Raw genomic sequence first — 15,950 nt, 5'->3', positions numbered from 1 at the left:
GCTCAACCAGGTGAGACACAAACGGGCGAATTGTATATTCAAAAAAAAAAAAAAAAAAGGGGCCACGCTGCTGAGGGGAGAGGGCGTCCCGCACAGTGGCCCCCCAACTCAGGAGCTGTCGTCGACGCTCTTCAAGCTGTGATCCTTGGACACCAGGTTGGCCAGGTCCTCCATGTTGTTCTTCCCCTTCTGAGAAGGGAGAAAAAAAAGGGAAAAAAAAGGAAAAAATGAGAAATGGAAAAAATGAAACATAAGCATGATATGCCGCTCTCCCCGGGGAGCGAGCCACGTGGGTCTCCACTTAAATCGCTAAAACGTCGTGGTCCCATTTGAGGAGTGCTGGCTCCCCATTCTTCGCCCTCCCACCCCCTTAATTACACCATTTCAGCTGTGCACAAATCTCTGAAACGCCCTACCTGTCGTTTCTCGTCTTCCTCCTCGGCGTAGTGGCCGTCTTCCTCGTCCTCCGCCTCCTCCTCGGCGTATCCCAGGGACTCCGACTCGTCCATGCTGGAGAAGATGTCCACGCTGTCTCCGTTTTTGATTTGCTCGAAGAGTTCGAAGTTCCGCTTGGAGCTCTTCAGCTCGTCACTCTGCGGGGGGGAAGCGGTGAATGGGGGGGCAGTGAATGGAATGAAGTCAAACGGGGTGACATAAAACGGGGGAGGTGTGCCAGGACTACCCGAACTACACCAGCTACGCGAGCTACGCGCTACTCGCGCTTGGCTCGCTTCGCTCCTACCTGCTCGTTGGGGATGCCCTTCCGGTCCGTGAAGTAGCGGCGGTGGGCAGCGAGGGCCTTGGCGTCGGGGGGCTGGCGCAGGGCGGGGTTGGCATTCTGCAGGTCCAGCAGCGCGGACTGGTTGCAAAGGGAGTTAAACAGCAGGAGGTTCTGATTTTTCATCTTCTGCAAGTTCAAACGTTTGTGGGTAATTTTATTTAAATAATTCTGTTGATGAAGAATATTTTTTATTAACATTTGGTGGTCCGAATTGGTAACGTCGTATCTGTTTTTTAAACTATCCTGCAACTTGAGGGCTCTGTTTTTTTGCTTCCTCAAGTAGTCAATCATATTTTTTAAAATAATTAAATTTCTTTCGTCCTTCTTCAAGTCATTCTTCTCTTTGTCTATGAGAGCATTTAGATTCTTCCTCTTGTAGTCTGTCACCTTAATCTCTTTTTCCTTCTTTATGTAGTTTTTATTAATATTTACATTTTCGATGCTGATTTTATTAATATCTTCGATTAGCTCCTTAATTTCGCCTTTAATGCTTCGGATGTTTTCCTTCTTATGTTTTATGTCTTTATAAAGACAGAGGTTTATAAATTCTAAGTTCCTTCTTTCTTCCTTCAGACACTGGTATTTTTTTAATTCATTTTCGTATACATATGCTAGGCAGTTTACTTGTTTTTTTTTTTTTTCTATATTTTTTTTTTTTTTTGCAATTTCTTCTTCTAGCTTTCTATTTATCTCCTCTATTTTGTACACGTCTTTGCTTTCGATGTTATAGTTCTTCAGATCCGAGTAGTTAAAGTCGATGAGCTTCGTGAAGTACTTCTCGCTTTGGGGGGTTTTCTTTTTCTTCTCCTCTTCGTTCTGGCTGACGCGACTGACGCGGCTTCCCCGGCTGCCACTGTTCAGATCGCCGTTCCCGCCGCCGTTCCCCCCGCCAGCCGCGCTGCCCCCAATCGCGCTGCCGCCAATCGCGACCGCCCGAGACGCCGCCTCCTCCGGGGAGAACCTCTCCAACTGCAGCTTCTTCTGCGCGGAGCCCTTCTCGTGCCCCCTTCGCGCGCGGTCCTTCTGCTTCGACTTGCTCGACTTGTCACGCTCGCGGTCGCGGTCGCGCCGCTTATCGGCCCGGTCGCCTCTGTCCCCCCTTTCCTTCTTCTTCCTCCTGCCTCTCCTTTTGGCGCCTCCTTCCGCCTCTTCCCCCTCCTCGTCTTCCCTACCCTTCTTCCTCCTCTCCTTGCCCCTTTTGGCGGACTCCCCGCTGGACTTCTCCTCCGAGCTGAGGTCGTCGTAACTTCGGGCCTCCTTCCTGCCCGCCTTTTTCTTCGCCTTGTGATTCCTTCGTCCGGCTTCCGCCTCGCCATTCACGCTATTCATGCCATCCGCGTCGTTCGCGTCGTTCGCGTCGTCCTCCTCCTCGTCATCCTCCTCGTCGTCCTTACCCAATCTGCTGTAACTCTCCAAGTCCTTCTTGAAGAGGGCCTTCTTCTCGCTGCGCTCAGAGAAAATGTCCCTCTCTCGCTCCTTCCCCTTCTCCTTCTTCTTTTTCCTCTTCCTCTTCTCCTTCTCGGAGCTGTCCACGTCCGACCTGTCCACATCCGACCTGTCCACGTCTGACCTCTCCTCCTGCTTAAACTCAAAGAAGTCAAATTCCATGTTCAGCTTTTCATTATTTTCTGGGCTGCCTCCTTTTGATGAGGTGCCTTTCCCTGAGGTGCCTTTTCCCGAGGCGCCCTTCTCCAGGGCTGCCTTTTCCCTCTTCTTCTCATTTTCCGTCTTGAGCAGGTCCCCGAAGGAGAGCTTGAAGCTGTCTCGCTTGTCCTCGACCTTTCGGAAGGTCACGTCGTCTGCACGGGGGGGAAGTGAAGCGATTAAGCGGTTAAGAAGTGTAGAGGTGATCGAAGAGGGGTGCCGTCTCGCAGCTCAGGCTTCGCAGCTCTGGCATCATTGCCATCGTTCCGATGCCATCGCTTCACAGCTCTGGCCTCACGGCCATCGCTCCGCTCCGCTCGCCTCACCATCCACTACCGCCTGCCGGTCGGCCTTGATCGAGTTCAGCAAATCCGCGGGGACGGACAGGGGGATGTTGATCTCCTTCTCCTTCCTCACTTCCACCATTTTGTTCATGACGCAAAATTGCTCGAAATTTAAAAAGCCATCATTATCCAAATCGGAGACGCTCCATATCTGCATCAGTTCGCAGATGGACAGATTGGAAGTGTTAAGGTAGTACTCTCGGATGACACTCCCTTCTATTTTCTCTTCGTTTTTCATGTCGAGCGTTTTGAAGATCCTCCGGTAGTCTTCCCTTTCTCGGGCACTTATCTTCCACTCGACGGTCCCCTCCATGTTGGAGATGTCGGAGAAGGACTTGTGCCGGATGATGTCGAAGCTGGGCAGGCACGCCGGCTCTGCGCGGGGTGCAAAAAGGAAGAAAAAAAAATGAACATGAAATGAAGCACCATCTACGCAGGGGGAAGAAGTGGCGGGGTAAAGTTAAAAGGGCGTTTTTCGTTTCGTTTCGTTTCGTTTCGTTTCGTTTCGTTTCGTTTCGTTTCGTTTCGTTTCGTTTCGTTTCTTTTTCCTTTTTTTTTTTTTTTTTTTTTCTCCCCCCTTACGTATATTTATAAGGTCCGCGTTCAGGGCGTTTCCATTCTGCGCATGAGCTACCAATCGGCAGCAAATGAAGAAGTCCTCCAGAGTCAGGTACCCCTTGTTCTCTACGTCGCTGTACTCCCATATCTGCAGGGGGGAAGTGGTGGAATGGAGATTAGTGGAGATGAATGGGGGCACACCGCGCAGACACAGAGCGAGTTATACATGAAGGGTTAAAAAAGTGAGGCACTGCAAACGTTTCGCAACGCCGCTACACGTGCAAGCGCGCCTCGCCCTCTTACCGAGTGGAGGACCGAAATGGACAGGCCGGAGTTCTGCAGGAAGGAAGACGCCGTCTTATTGTCGATGAAGTGGCTGTCGAATTTGTCGTTCAAGCTGCGCAGCGGAAAGGGAAAAAAAAAAAAAAAAAAAAAAAAAATAAGCGGACGTGAGAACAGCTAGTGGGTACATGGAAGCATAATGATGATCGCGTTGGGAACACCTTTTGGAACTTTCTTTATTTTGATCTCTCCTTATGCGCTCCGCCTCTCTCCGGATGGCCCTTACTTAAACAGATTGACGTAGTACAGGTACTCCTCCGAGGACAGCGTGATTCGGTCCGTCGACCAGGCGTTGTCCGCTATATGCAGGGGGTTGCTTAAGGGTATCTTCCGCATGTCTCCAAAAGGGGGGGTGTTCATGGGGCCCCTCTTATTGGTTGCATAGCCTTTCATCATATGGTTGGAGTAAAATGTGTGCTGCTGCGGGGGGGGAGCAAATGGAAAGAGTGCATAAGGGTGACTGCGTATTCGCTACACAGGGGGGGTAGCGGCAGGACAGCTTCACCGGAGCTGTTCAGTCCGGGTTGGCGGCCCCACACGGGTGCTAACGCAATGTGTTAGATGCTTCTTTGCTTTTTGCTTTTTTGCTTTTTTTTTTTTTCTTTTTCCAGTTCATACGTGCAACGCGGAGTATCCGTTCGGGGGTCCCTGAGGCATCTGCAAGACGGGGGAGGAAAAAAAAAAAAAGAATATAAAAAAGAGGCAACTACAAACGGGGAGACGCTCCTGGGAAGAGCGTGACACTGGTCCGCCAACCCCGCAGCGTTATGCTACACTGCAAATAGGACAGCACAGACGAACAGCTCGTAGACATCTGCGCCGCCGCTTCCTCCCCTCCTGCTCATAAACAAACATGCAGATTGACTGGGTACTGCCTCGACATGGTTGTTTTGCTTTTCCTTTCTTTCTCCACACACGGGAGGTATGCTCATACAGACGTAGAAGCGGAACAAGCAGAGTACATTTGAGCAAAACGCACACAACAAATCACAGGGTGAAGAAGCAGAGTTACACAGATGGCAACGCACAAACGGGTAGTAACATAAGAGGGGAAAAAAAACACATTTGGCAAATTATTATGCCCATGTGGTTGTCTGGACAAACGTCTACACAGTGTAATAGAATGCACAGAAAGGGAGAAGCAAACAGAAGAGGGGGGTGACGTAGAAATGTAACTCGTTCACTGCACGTGCGCGCGCAGTTATTTTCACATTTTTTTTTGCTTTTTTTAGCTTTTTTTTTTTTTTTTTTTTTTTTTTCCCTTTTGCAGAATTACATTTCGTTAATCGGGGGAAAAAATGACCGAATGAACTCTTCTTCAATTCTTCACTTCTTCCGCTGGGGATTAAAGCACCGGCTGGATGCCGCGGGTGAGGCAGCCCAAGTAGAATTTCCCCCTCCCACGTGGGCAGTCAAAAAATGGGAAGAAATGCCGCAAGGGGTGCGGAAAAAAAGAAAAAAAAAAAAAAAAAAAATGAAAACAAAAATTCTTCCTTCCCGTTGGCGCACGTTACAAATGCGCCAATTAGACAACTCTTCCTTTCCTCCTTCCTTCTTTTCCTTTTTTTTTCTTTTTTTTTTTCTTTCCAAAATGCAGATATATTTCTTCCCGACTGTGCCAAACTGAGTGGTCAAAATGGAGCGGCGGAATCCGAGTGTATGTGGGGGGAGTCGCCCAGTTCAATCTGGGATGTGTAATCGAATGCCACAACGGAAAGATCGCCTCTCCCTCTCCCAATAAACTCCTTTCACATGTACACGCGAGCGTTTATGGCCGCGCTAATGCTTGCGAGTGTTTTCCAAATACCCGCGCATGCATACAACGGCGCGGATTTGTATGTTGGCACAGCGCCCCCCCTTGTCACTTTCGGCGTGGCGAAAAAACAGGGCAAAAATAAATGCACGCTTAAAATCACCTTATGGGGGGCAACGCAGCCGGATGGGATGGTGCCCGCCCCCTGTCGGCTCGACGCTCCTGACGTGACTGCTAAAGGGATGCGCACGGCCTGCAGCCAGTCAGTGCGCTCGCTCAGCTGGGGCTGGGCAAAATGTAAATTATTCACCAAATGGGTGGAAAAAAAAAAAAAAAAAAAATCAAACAGGGGGGCAAACGGTGAAAGAAAGCAATGGCAGCACCGTTGCAGAGCAGAAGTGAATGCAGCTGGCCACGGGCGAAGGTGAGGCCTGCACCAAGTTCACTCCACACGCTGGCGGGGTGGAAAAAGGGCTGTGCAAACGGGGCTCCGGCTGCGTCTCACCACAGCAAGGTGACGCGGCACGCACAGGTATAAAACGAAAATGTATAAAGGGGGGGCATAAACGCGAAACAAAATGTTGCAGTTGCGCAGAGCACGTGCTGAGGCCACTTCGTCACATTCGACGAGGGAAAACTCCCCTCCCCCCTTTTGCTTCCCCGCAATGACGTTAGACTTGCCCTCAAAGACAAGTTATGCAACACAGGAGTAGACCTGCAATAAAGGGGCAAACAAAAAGCGGGGTGGGACCTGCGTACGGAACTGCATGCGCGCAGATGTACATAGGGTCGCACCAGGGGGAGCTAAAATTAGCCAACGTGCGTGAAAGAAATGATCGACGAAAAGGTTTGAGGTACCTCTCGTCTGCTATCCTTTGCGCAAAAAAAAAAAAAAAAAAAAAAAAATATGAAGGCGCATGGAAGGACATGCGTCAAATGCAAGTTATAAAGATCGCGTAAATACGAATAGGTCATCAAAAGAAATGCAAAAAAAATTTAAATAAATGGATTAACAAAAAATGGGGAATATAAAATGGTAAAAAGTCAAATTGCGCTTTTTTTCAATTTGTTTTTTTTTTTCTTTCTGGAAGGAATAACAAAAGGGGAGTGCTTTTTTTTTTTTTTTTTTTTTGGTGGGGGGGTATTCCTTTTCAGCTTCACTTCGGAGAGAGATAAAAATACGTACATGCAAAGTGCATATGCGCAAAATGCATACGTAACATTATATATGCATAACTTGAAGTGACGCGCGATGAAGACGCGGAAAGGTTCTTCTGCTTTTCTTTGGATCAATCGTTCCCCTGTTTGGGCTTACTAAATTGTTAGTAATAGCGCAGTGGCCTTTTTTTTTTTTTTTTTTTTTTTTATATTTGCCTCTTTAGCAGCCCCGGCGTGCTTAATAGCGGCATATGGAAAAAAGTATTTAAAAAATTTTGTAGCCATTACGCTTTTACCATTCGTCATTTGAGAAGATAAAAAACTGTCGAGCGGCTTCTTCCCCGACGGACGGGAAAAGGAAGAGGGGAAGCAGCGCCAGGCCGTCTTCCCCACGTAAATGAGTTAAAATAAAATAGCCATTCATAAAGGGGAGGGATTTTTTTTTTTTTTTTTTGGCCATTCTGTGGCGTAATTTATTAGCCCCCCGGAAGGAAAAGCAATCATTCCTTCATTCGCAAAGAGATGGTGGCGAATTTTTGTTACGCCACTTTGTTTCAGCAAAAGGGTTTGCAATGCTATGAAAGTATGAGGAGGATGAAGAAGAAAAAAAAAGACCACTTCCACATGCCAATCAGTAGTGACAAAATGGTTCCCCGATCAACTCTGCGATGTTTTGCTAAACAACCGCAAAACGTCCCACTGTAACGTGCCAAAATGGGAAAAAAAAAAAAAAAAAAAAAAACATTCCCCATACGCACAAATTGTGAGTCTGCGAGTATAGTATCATTCCGTTTGCCCCTTCTGAGCAGAATTCTTTTGTCCTCTGTCTCTTCTGCTTAGCAGTAAGGCCGGCAAATTGTGGTGAAGTCTGCCGTCTGTACGGCACTGCGCAAGGAGAAGGATGAAACGGTGGGGCATACCGTCTTGGTGAAGTCAACCTTGTTGCAGCATTGTACACCTGTTGGCGAGGGAGACTCCTCCACTCCCATTGAGCATTTCTTCCCTTTTTTTTTTTTTAAATTCCTTTTTCATCACATGGAATAGCAAATGGGGGAAGGCAGCAGATATGCTGCTTATACATCGACCGCTATACCTCCTTCCCCCATTTTGTCCCTCGAAAAAAAAAAAAAAAAAAAAAAAAAGCGGCTCTGCCAATGCGTACGCAGATGGATAGCCATTTGCCGGAGAGGCAACATATTGGGCAAGCATATTTGCCAATGTATGGCTACTCCACGTTAGACATTGCTTATGTCCTTTTGGTACATCCGATGGGAAGATGCGTCGGACGGGTAACCTGCGGAGAATAGGGAAACCGTGCCGCTCCCCGGACACGCCTTCGCCGCCTGCACACACGCACAAGTGAGTTGCGTGTGGCCCCAAATCATTTCCGTCAACCGTGCCGCAAATCGGCGTAAAATCGGCGTAAAATTAGCGGAAAAATCTGCGGACGGGAACAATGGCCTCCATCAATCGTGGCCATACGCGGAAGGGGAACTCAGTCAAACCATACGCTTACGGGTTGGAAAAAAAATCACCCGTCACACGGATTAACACGCAAAAAAGGGGGGGCACTGCGTGTGAACACCGCCCCAGTGAAGTACCCATTTGTTTTGCATTTTCCTCCCATTTTCCTTCCGTTTTCCGCCCATTTTCTTTCCTTTTCCCTTCCGTTTCCCCGCCAAGCACAACAAAAGCAAAAACTGATCACACGCGCGAAAACCATTGAGCACTTCCCCACCTGCCACTCGCAACGAGTGCACGAAAAAAAAAAAAAAACACGCACCGTAGTTAACGTGCCGTAGTTAACACGCACCGCAGTTAACACGCACCGCAGTTAACACGCACCGCAGTTAACGCGTATCGCGGTTAACGCCCGTTCAACACCCCTGGAGGATAACTGCTCAAAGGGGCGCACAAAAAAAAAATAAAAAAAAAAAACACACGGAGGAAATCACAGAAGGGTAAAGAACAAAGTCCCAGCGAACGGAACGAAAGCGCGCACGAAACCAATCGCAGCTAGGCGCACGCGGCGAGGTGTAAAGCGAGCATCGACACGATGAGCCAAGTGTAGCATACGGCGAGGTGCGGAGCATTGTCCTGCAGAGGGGAGAAGAGAAGGCCTGGGGGAGACGCGAACGGGAAGGGAGTCCGCAGAAGGGGGCCGCCAGCGGAAGGGGCGCGAACAGCGTGGCGGAGCTGGCATCGAACGCGTCACGCGCGTCAAGCGCATACACACGCATACAGACAGATACACCCACACGTATCACACACATACAGACACAGGCAGACGCACCCCAGGAAGCGATGAGGGGGGCCTTCAAAACCCTGCTGAGCAAAGCGCTGAGAAGAATCGAAAATGGGTTTTCGCCGCCCACGGGAAAGACTCGCTTCGCACACGCGGGTGGAGGTGCAAGTGGTGCAAGTGGTGCAAGTGGGGCAAGTGGTGCAAATGGTGCAAGCGGCTCTGGTGGCCGCGACTGGGCGGGCGCGCCCTTGCAGTTGGCCCTGTGGTGCGCGGGGAATCGTGGGCGGAGCGGCGCGGGTGACGGGGAGAGGGGCCACCCGGGTGATCGCGCCTGCGGGCGGACGGCCCTCCTGGCCGCGGCGACGATTGGTGGACTGCACCTGCTGCTGAGCGGCGCAGAGGAAGGGGAGCAAACGGGGAAGACGAACAAAAAAAGAAGGACCCTTTTTTTCCCCCAATATATGAGAAACGAAATAGCTAGCTGCTGTGGAATCATGGCATATCTCGGCAATAGAGACGCTTCAAAAATTTTATTTGACGGCATAGAGGTGCTGCAAAATAGGGGGTACGATTCCTGTGGGATGTCCACAATAAGCCGGAGCAGTGGGACCCTGAAAACGACCAAATATGCGAGCAGCTCGACGAGTGACGCGATAGAAAAGTTGAGAGGGAACTACTCAGCTAGCCACAAAAATGATAACATAGGAATTGCACACACGAGGTGGGCAACCCATGGCTGCAAGGTAGATGAAAATGCTCACCCACATATGGATTACAACGAGCGGATTAGCATCGTCCACAATGGTATTATTGAAAACTACAGAGAGTTGAAGACCTTCCTGTTGGGGAAGAAGATCCCCTTTAGGTCGAATACAGACACTGAGGTGGTAGCCAATTTGATAGGATACTTCCTAGACCAGAGGGAGAGCTTCCAAAACGCAGTGCTCTCCGCAATTAGGCAGTTGGAGGGTACTTGGAGCTTCTGCATAATACATAGGGATCACCCAGATGAGATGATCCTCGCAGCGAATGGATCTCCATTACACATCGGCTTCAAGGACAACGAAATATTTGTGGCCTCCGAGCACTCGGCCCTCTTCATGTTTACCAATGAATACATTTCTTTGAAAAATGGAGAAATTCTATCCATAAATAAGGACAAAATAAATGATCTGAAAATGGAGAAGAAGGTGGGAAGCATACCAGAAGTGGTCATACAGAAGACCCCCCACCCCTTTCCTCACTGGACACTTAAGGAGATACACGAGCAGTCAATTACCCTATCGAAGACGCTAAATAATGGAGGCAGATTTAGCATCCTCAATAGCTCCGTAAAATTAGGAGGTCTAGATCCCTATGTGGAAGAACTCTCCAAAATTGAAAATATCATTCTAATAGGATGTGGCACATCCTACTATGCCGCTCTCTTTGCAAAATATGTTATGCAATATTTGAGTTGCTTCAACACAGTGCAAGTTATGGACCCCATAGACTTCAACGTGTCGGTGGTCCCCAAGGAGAAAGAAGGAGTTATCTTCATTTCGCAAAGCGGAGAAACTCGAGATGTCATTAAAGCTTGCAAATTAGCTGACGATTTGAATTTGAAGAAGCTATCCGTTGTGAACTCCGTTGGATCTACCATTGCTAATATGACTGGACGGGGTGTATATCTAAATGCGGGTAGAGAGGTGGGAGTCGCTTCCACCAAATGCTTCACAGCTGAAGTGTCTGTACTTACCTTAATAGCCATTTGGTTTTTTCAAAACAAAAAGGGAACCTACCATTCTTCACACTCTAAAGTTAGTTCCCTAATCAATTCCATGCATAGGCTTCCTCTATACGCTGGCACAACTGTTAAATCGTGTGAAGCAAAGTGCAAGCAGTTGGCTACTAAACTGACGAATGCTAAGTCTATGCTCATCGTTGGGAATGGCTTGAGCTACCCAATCGCTTTGGAGGGAGCTTTAAAAATTAAAGAATTGACTTACATTCACTGTGAAGGGTTTACGGGAAGTGCCTTGAAACATGGGCCCTATGCTCTCCTGGGGGGGGAAGACAACCTGCCGGTCATTATGCTGGTCTTTAATGATCCCTCCAAAAATGTAATGATGAATACTGGTGAGCAGATAAAGTCGAGGGGGGCGCACATCATTTGCCTGACGGACGATGAGGATCTGTGCAAGCACTTCGCCGATGACATCATTTTGATCCCCAACAACGGGCTGCTCACGCCCCTGCTCGCCGTCATCCCCCTGCAGATGCTCGCCTACTACACCGCCGTCGCGCGCGGCAACAACCCCGACCGCCCGCGCTGCCTCGCCAAGACGGTCACCGTTGCGTAGCGGCAGTTAGCGGTGAGCGGTTAGCGGTGAGCTGTACGCGTGAGCAGTATGAGCAGTAACCGGTGGGCTGCTCGTGCAGTGGCGCCGTTTCAGATAGACATTTTGATTGGACATTTTGCCCACTCCAACGCTTCGCTCACTTCACTCGCTTCGCCCAATTCACCGCTTCGCTCGCTTCTCTCACTCCGCTCGCTCCCGGCGGAGGAGCGCCCCCAGCAGGCGCAGCGACGAGAGGGCGAGCAGCGCGCCCGCGTCCCGGGCGCCGTGCACGTCGTACACGTAGCCCCACTTAACAAACTGATGAATGCTCTCCAAGTTGCAGCAGCGATACACGTCCTTATATCCCATGTGCCCGTGCAAAAAAAGGTAACTGAAAACGAAGGAACTCAAAATCTGTGTGCACTTGTAAAACAAAAAAATGCCTGAACTGTTCATATTTTTTATCAGATTTTTTATTTTCTCCTCCACATGCAAATCCTGCACAGGAGTTTCAAAGTGATTTGCTCTTCTTAACTTCACTCCATGAATGTTTTCAAAAATGGAAATGAATTTACTGTACACAATATTTTCTTCCTCCCTCAAACTTTTTATTTTGTAATTTTCTATATAATTAAGACTTTTCGGCAAGTCAATCGTTTGGGACCCTCCCCCGTTTTTCACCTCGTCCATCATGTTGGGCTGTCCATTTTGGTAAAGAATTAAATCGTTTTGAAAATTTTCAAAAATTTTATTTTCCATGATGGATCTCTGCTCTTGGAAGTGGCTCCCCTTATTCTCCCCTTCCATGTGTGCGTTTTCTCCCTCCAGAAAATCCACCAAATTGTTTGCCATCAACGTGAGGGGCATTTTCTGCAAATCCATCTTCTCCCTATTCCGCAGCAACTCCTGCTTGATCAAAAAGCAGAGGTCGAAGCTTTCGAAGGAGAGTACCTTCCCCCCATTGGTTAACAAAATTGAATCGTCGATGAATATTTCCACCTTGCCTGTGCAGGTGTTTTTCCGCAGGTGGATGCCTCTTAAGTTTGCGAATTTGTTTACAGTCCACTTGTCGCTGTTCAGGCGGAGGTGGCGGCCCGTGTGCACGTCGTTCTTCCTCAAGCTATGTGAGTGGCCCCAACTTGGGAATTGGCGGAAGGGGGATCTTCCTCCTTTTCCTCCCCAGAGGATCCGCTTCATGTTGCACAAATGGGGGTGAACGCGCCGCAGTTCAGCAGCTCAGCAGTTTGCCGCGTCAAGCGGGGGTAGAAGCGGACAATCTACCCTTTGGGGAAAAAAAAAAAAAAATCGGCTAAGTGGATTTGGCGGCATAAGTGTGCTGCGCGCGGGCGAACAGAGAGGCTCATCTGAGCGGCGTCACAGCTGCGTTATTTTTTCTCCTCCGTTTCCGCGTTTTTCCCGATGAGCCCCTCGAGGCGACGACATGACAAATGGTGAATTGAACTGGGGGGGGATGGCGGTGGAATGGTCCGCTACCCCCCTCACTACGGGTTGGTTGAAAAGGAAAAAGGCACCACGTGGGGCGTGTGCACGGGGCATTCGCCACAAGGAGAGCACGCGCCGCGCGAGCGTGTAGGTGAGGAAGCCGCCCGCAGCGCAGAGGACAAAGACGTGAGCAGCTTAGCCCGTTCGCAAAATGGGGGAAAATGCGAGATGCGAAAAAAATTGAAAAAATTTAAAAAAATGTGGGGAAAAAAAAGGCAAAAGTGGAGCAGCGTTTTTTACAGAACAAAATGCGCACCACCGCTCCGCCACTTCACCGCTTCGTAGCTACACCGCTTCATGGCTCCACCGCTTAACCGCTTAACCGCCCCTCAGAAGATGCCCGCTTGCTTCAACATCTGGAGGAGGTACATGCCCTTGTTGTCGCCCTGCGCGCGGCACTGCTCGTGGGCGCTCTGGTAGCCCTTCTTGACCGCGTCGACGAGGATCCTGCGCACGCTGTCGTTCCTGAGCGACTGCAAAATGAAGCTCTTCAAGTTGGCGTCGTTCAGCTTCTGCACCTTGTTCAGCAGGTAGATGATGTCCGTGTCCTTCTCCTCCCTTATGGCGTTCGAGATGGCGCTCGAGATGTCGCCCGGTGTGCTGCCATCCGTGCCGCTAACCGTGCCGCTAGCCGTGCCGCTCGCCCCCTCACCTGCACCCGCGTCCGCGCTCGTGGGCTCCTTCGTCTTGAAGCCGATGACGCTTCTTTTTTTTCGGCCAAAAAGGTTCTCCCCCATGTTGCCGAAGCCAAAGAAGTTGTTCAGCTCGGAGAGTAGGTCCCCCCCCTCCTGGTGATCTCCCTCTTCCTCCCCACCGTCATCCACCTCCCCCCCACTGCGGTAGTGCTCACTCCTGTTGTTATCTCCGAAGAAATTTTTAAATATCCCTGAAAAGAGCGAGTTAGGGAATAGGTCATCCATCCGGTCTAGGTTCCCATAGGGATACTTGCCGTGTTCCCCTTCCCCTGCGTTGTCCTCCTCATTGTCGTCGTCACCTGGTCCCAACCCATTCCGTCTAATTATAATTTGCGTGTGCACATTGTTATCATCATTTGTGAATCTCCTGACGATGATGTTTTTCCTCTTCCTGTTTCTACCCTCCTTTGGGGAAGTGCCATTCTGGTGGTACACCCGTATCTCCGCCACTTTTCTAATTATATCATTTTCCGTTTGCAGTGCATTCACGTTGATGCGTCTGTTGGTGAGCTCCCTCTTAAAGTCGCTCAACATCTCGAAGCTAAACTCCGGGTGAGCGTTGTAGAGGGCACTCAACTGGCTGAACTCCTCCTCCACTGCCTTTTCATTCCTCCTACCTGCGTTGGTGGACTTAAATCGGTGCAGGGAATATTGCTTCTTTTCCAGTTCGTGCTCCACGTACTTTGCCAGAATGTCGGAGGCCCGCTCATACTGGTGAGTATCCCTCGCGGGGTGCTGCCCCTCCGTTGGGGAGTCCCCCTCCCCGCTGCACCCATTTTGCAAAACGCGCACCATCCTATTTAGCATGTTCTGCTTCTCCTCTGGGGCTAACTTTCTAAAAAAATTGGTCATCTCCTTATACCGCTGCTCAAATTCGGGATCCTTTCGGGTGGGCTCCCCCCTTGGATCCCTCCTTGGGAGGTGCTCCTTCCCGTAGAGAAGCTTTATGGCATACCTCCTAATCACATCGTTGGTGCTTTTGCAGTCTTGCATGTCTACGTTATCCTTTTCGAGCTCGCTCGTAATGTTGAGGAAGCTCAGCTGTTTACTTCTCAACTGCTCATATATCTCGGCGCACTTACGTTCCACCTTCTGAGGGTCTACGGTGGGTTGGTTTGCCCCACTGGGGGGGGAACCTCCAACGGAGCTGCCCTCACCAACCGCGCGAGGTGAACAGCCAACCGCCTCACAATACATGTATAGCGTGCCATTCGTTAAGTCGAAGAGAAACTTCCTCTTCAGAAGGAAATCCAAACCGAGCAAAACCACATTGGAGTCCAAATAGGGGAACGCATTTTCACTTGCATATACCTCCTTCATTTGAAGGGGCATCCCTCCTTCACTCTCCTTCGAGAGGATAGCAAACGGATTAACTTGCTTTACCCTTCTCACGGTGAACCTCTGGTTCAGTATATTCTCAACAGAGACGCTGTCGGCATGCTGGTCCTCCCTCTCCAATTTCACATCGCTATTGATGAGCAGCGTTTTGGAAGTGCCCGAGTCTAGGAGGCCCTTATACAGCTGCTTATTCACATTTACACTGAAATATTTTATATAATTGCTATAGTTGTGCAGTTTTACCTCATGGCAGTGCCCACCGTGACTGCTTGCCCCTTGCTGCAGCCGATTTGGAGAGGCGTCCCCCCCCAGCTCTATCCTCATATTGATCGTGTCAAATAGGAAGCTCTCAAAGTTGGCAAAGAAATCAAAGCCGATGATCCCGTCTAAATTTTTTTCCATCACCTTTTCTTCCATTAGGTAAAACTGAAAGGGTTTTTTCTCTCCACTCTCCTTTGCCTTCACCACTCTCTCTACTGCAACTTTGGTATTGTTTAAAAACAGCTCTTCGTGTACCTTTTGGACGTCTTCCTTTCCAAACAGGAGATGAGGAGGGGCTGTCTCCACCGCAGCAGAGTCCCCACCATCGGTGCGAATACCCTTAAAGAGGGAGTCCTCCCCACGGTAAAACAAAAAACTGTTGTCGCTGCATAAATCCACGATGAACCGCTTCTCCTCCCCATTCATCATCAGTTTGGTCCACAGGAATTCGTTCCCACTGGGATTGGCGAAGGTCTCAATTTTCATTTCCTTTTTTGCCAAGCTTGGGTCGTCTCTACTGAGGAATAGTTCCTCCTTCCTCCGCTTCACACCCGGGTTCTTCCTACCACATCTGGGTCTCCCCTCGAACGCATTTTTGTTGTGAATAAAGAGGTGCCTCGCAGTGGGACTATAACTCAACGACCAGGGGGTTGGCAAACCGCCGCCCCCCCTTTCAGACACGTGGATGATACGATCTGCGCTGCTCCTCAACTTCAAGGCTTCGTAAAAATCGAATAGCAGAAGGGACAACAGGAGAAAGCCAAATAGCACGGCCATCTTTTCCTGTCAGCGGGGTGATCTCGTTTTTTTGGCCATGTAGAAAAAAAGGTTTTTTTTTTTTTCCTCTTCACCTCAGGACATGTTTCTTAGCTACTACGCAAAACAGACTGCAGGGGAGCTTCTTCCCCCTTGGATTGGCACACCGGGGTTGCGTTCGTGCTGGGGTCCTCCTACTGGTGCACACTCAACCGGGTGGAAGGACCCCCCCGCAAACCTGCCAGAACGCC

General features: G+C 49.6%; 4 protein-coding genes across 4 annotated transcripts, besides 8 other annotated features; 1 reads left to right on the top strand and 3 right to left on the bottom strand.

The window, feature by feature from the left end:
- Window positions 1-108: 108 nt before the first annotated feature.
- PVX_111460 (hypothetical protein, conserved) lies at window positions 109-4,005 on the bottom strand (the record flags this gene model as incomplete). The annotated part of the gene is made up of 7 exons (XM_001608467.1): window positions 109-189; window positions 417-593; window positions 743-2,580; window positions 2,752-3,144; window positions 3,352-3,475; window positions 3,631-3,724; window positions 3,896-4,005. 7 exons carry the CDS (start codon window positions 4,003-4,005, stop codon window positions 109-111), a joined length of 2,817 nt encoding a protein of 938 aa, XP_001608517.1.
- Window positions 3,205-3,272: a microsatellite.
- Window positions 3,593-3,638: a microsatellite.
- Window positions 3,890-3,923: a microsatellite.
- A 2,722-nt stretch (window positions 4,006-6,727) lies between the features above and the next one.
- Window positions 6,728-6,768: a microsatellite.
- A 1,947-nt stretch (window positions 6,769-8,715) lies between these two features.
- Window positions 8,716-8,749: a microsatellite.
- A 135-nt stretch (window positions 8,750-8,884) lies between these two features.
- PVX_111455 (glucosamine--fructose-6-phosphate aminotransferase, putative) lies at window positions 8,885-11,167 on the top strand (the record flags this gene model as incomplete). Its single annotated transcript, XM_001608466.1, has 1 exon — window positions 8,885-11,167. The coding sequence occupies one exon, from the start codon at window positions 8,885-8,887 to the stop codon at window positions 11,165-11,167; it is 2,283 nt and encodes a 760-aa protein (XP_001608516.1).
- Window positions 9,131-9,207: a microsatellite.
- Window positions 11,168-11,347: 180 nt separating the features above from the next.
- PVX_111450 (hypothetical protein) lies at window positions 11,348-12,343 on the bottom strand (the record flags this gene model as incomplete). Its single annotated transcript, XM_001608465.1, has 1 exon — window positions 11,348-12,343. One exon carries the CDS (start codon window positions 12,341-12,343, stop codon window positions 11,348-11,350), a length of 996 nt encoding a protein of 331 aa, XP_001608515.1.
- A 108-nt stretch (window positions 12,344-12,451) lies between these two features.
- Window positions 12,452-12,473: a microsatellite.
- A 505-nt stretch (window positions 12,474-12,978) lies between these two features.
- PVX_111445 (hypothetical protein, conserved) lies at window positions 12,979-15,720 on the bottom strand (the record flags this gene model as incomplete). Its single annotated transcript, XM_001608464.1, has 1 exon — window positions 12,979-15,720. The coding sequence occupies one exon, from the start codon at window positions 15,718-15,720 to the stop codon at window positions 12,979-12,981; it is 2,742 nt and encodes a 913-aa protein (XP_001608514.1).
- Window positions 13,421-13,458: a microsatellite.
- Window positions 15,721-15,950: the final 230 nt, after the last annotated feature.

The sequence above is a fragment of the Plasmodium vivax genome, chromosome 6, assembly GCF_000002415.2.
Source record: "Plasmodium vivax chromosome 6, whole genome shotgun sequence".
Classification (NCBI taxonomy): domain Eukaryota; phylum Apicomplexa; class Aconoidasida; order Haemosporida; family Plasmodiidae; genus Plasmodium; species Plasmodium vivax.
This window is presented reverse-complemented; position numbering and strand designations above follow the sequence as displayed.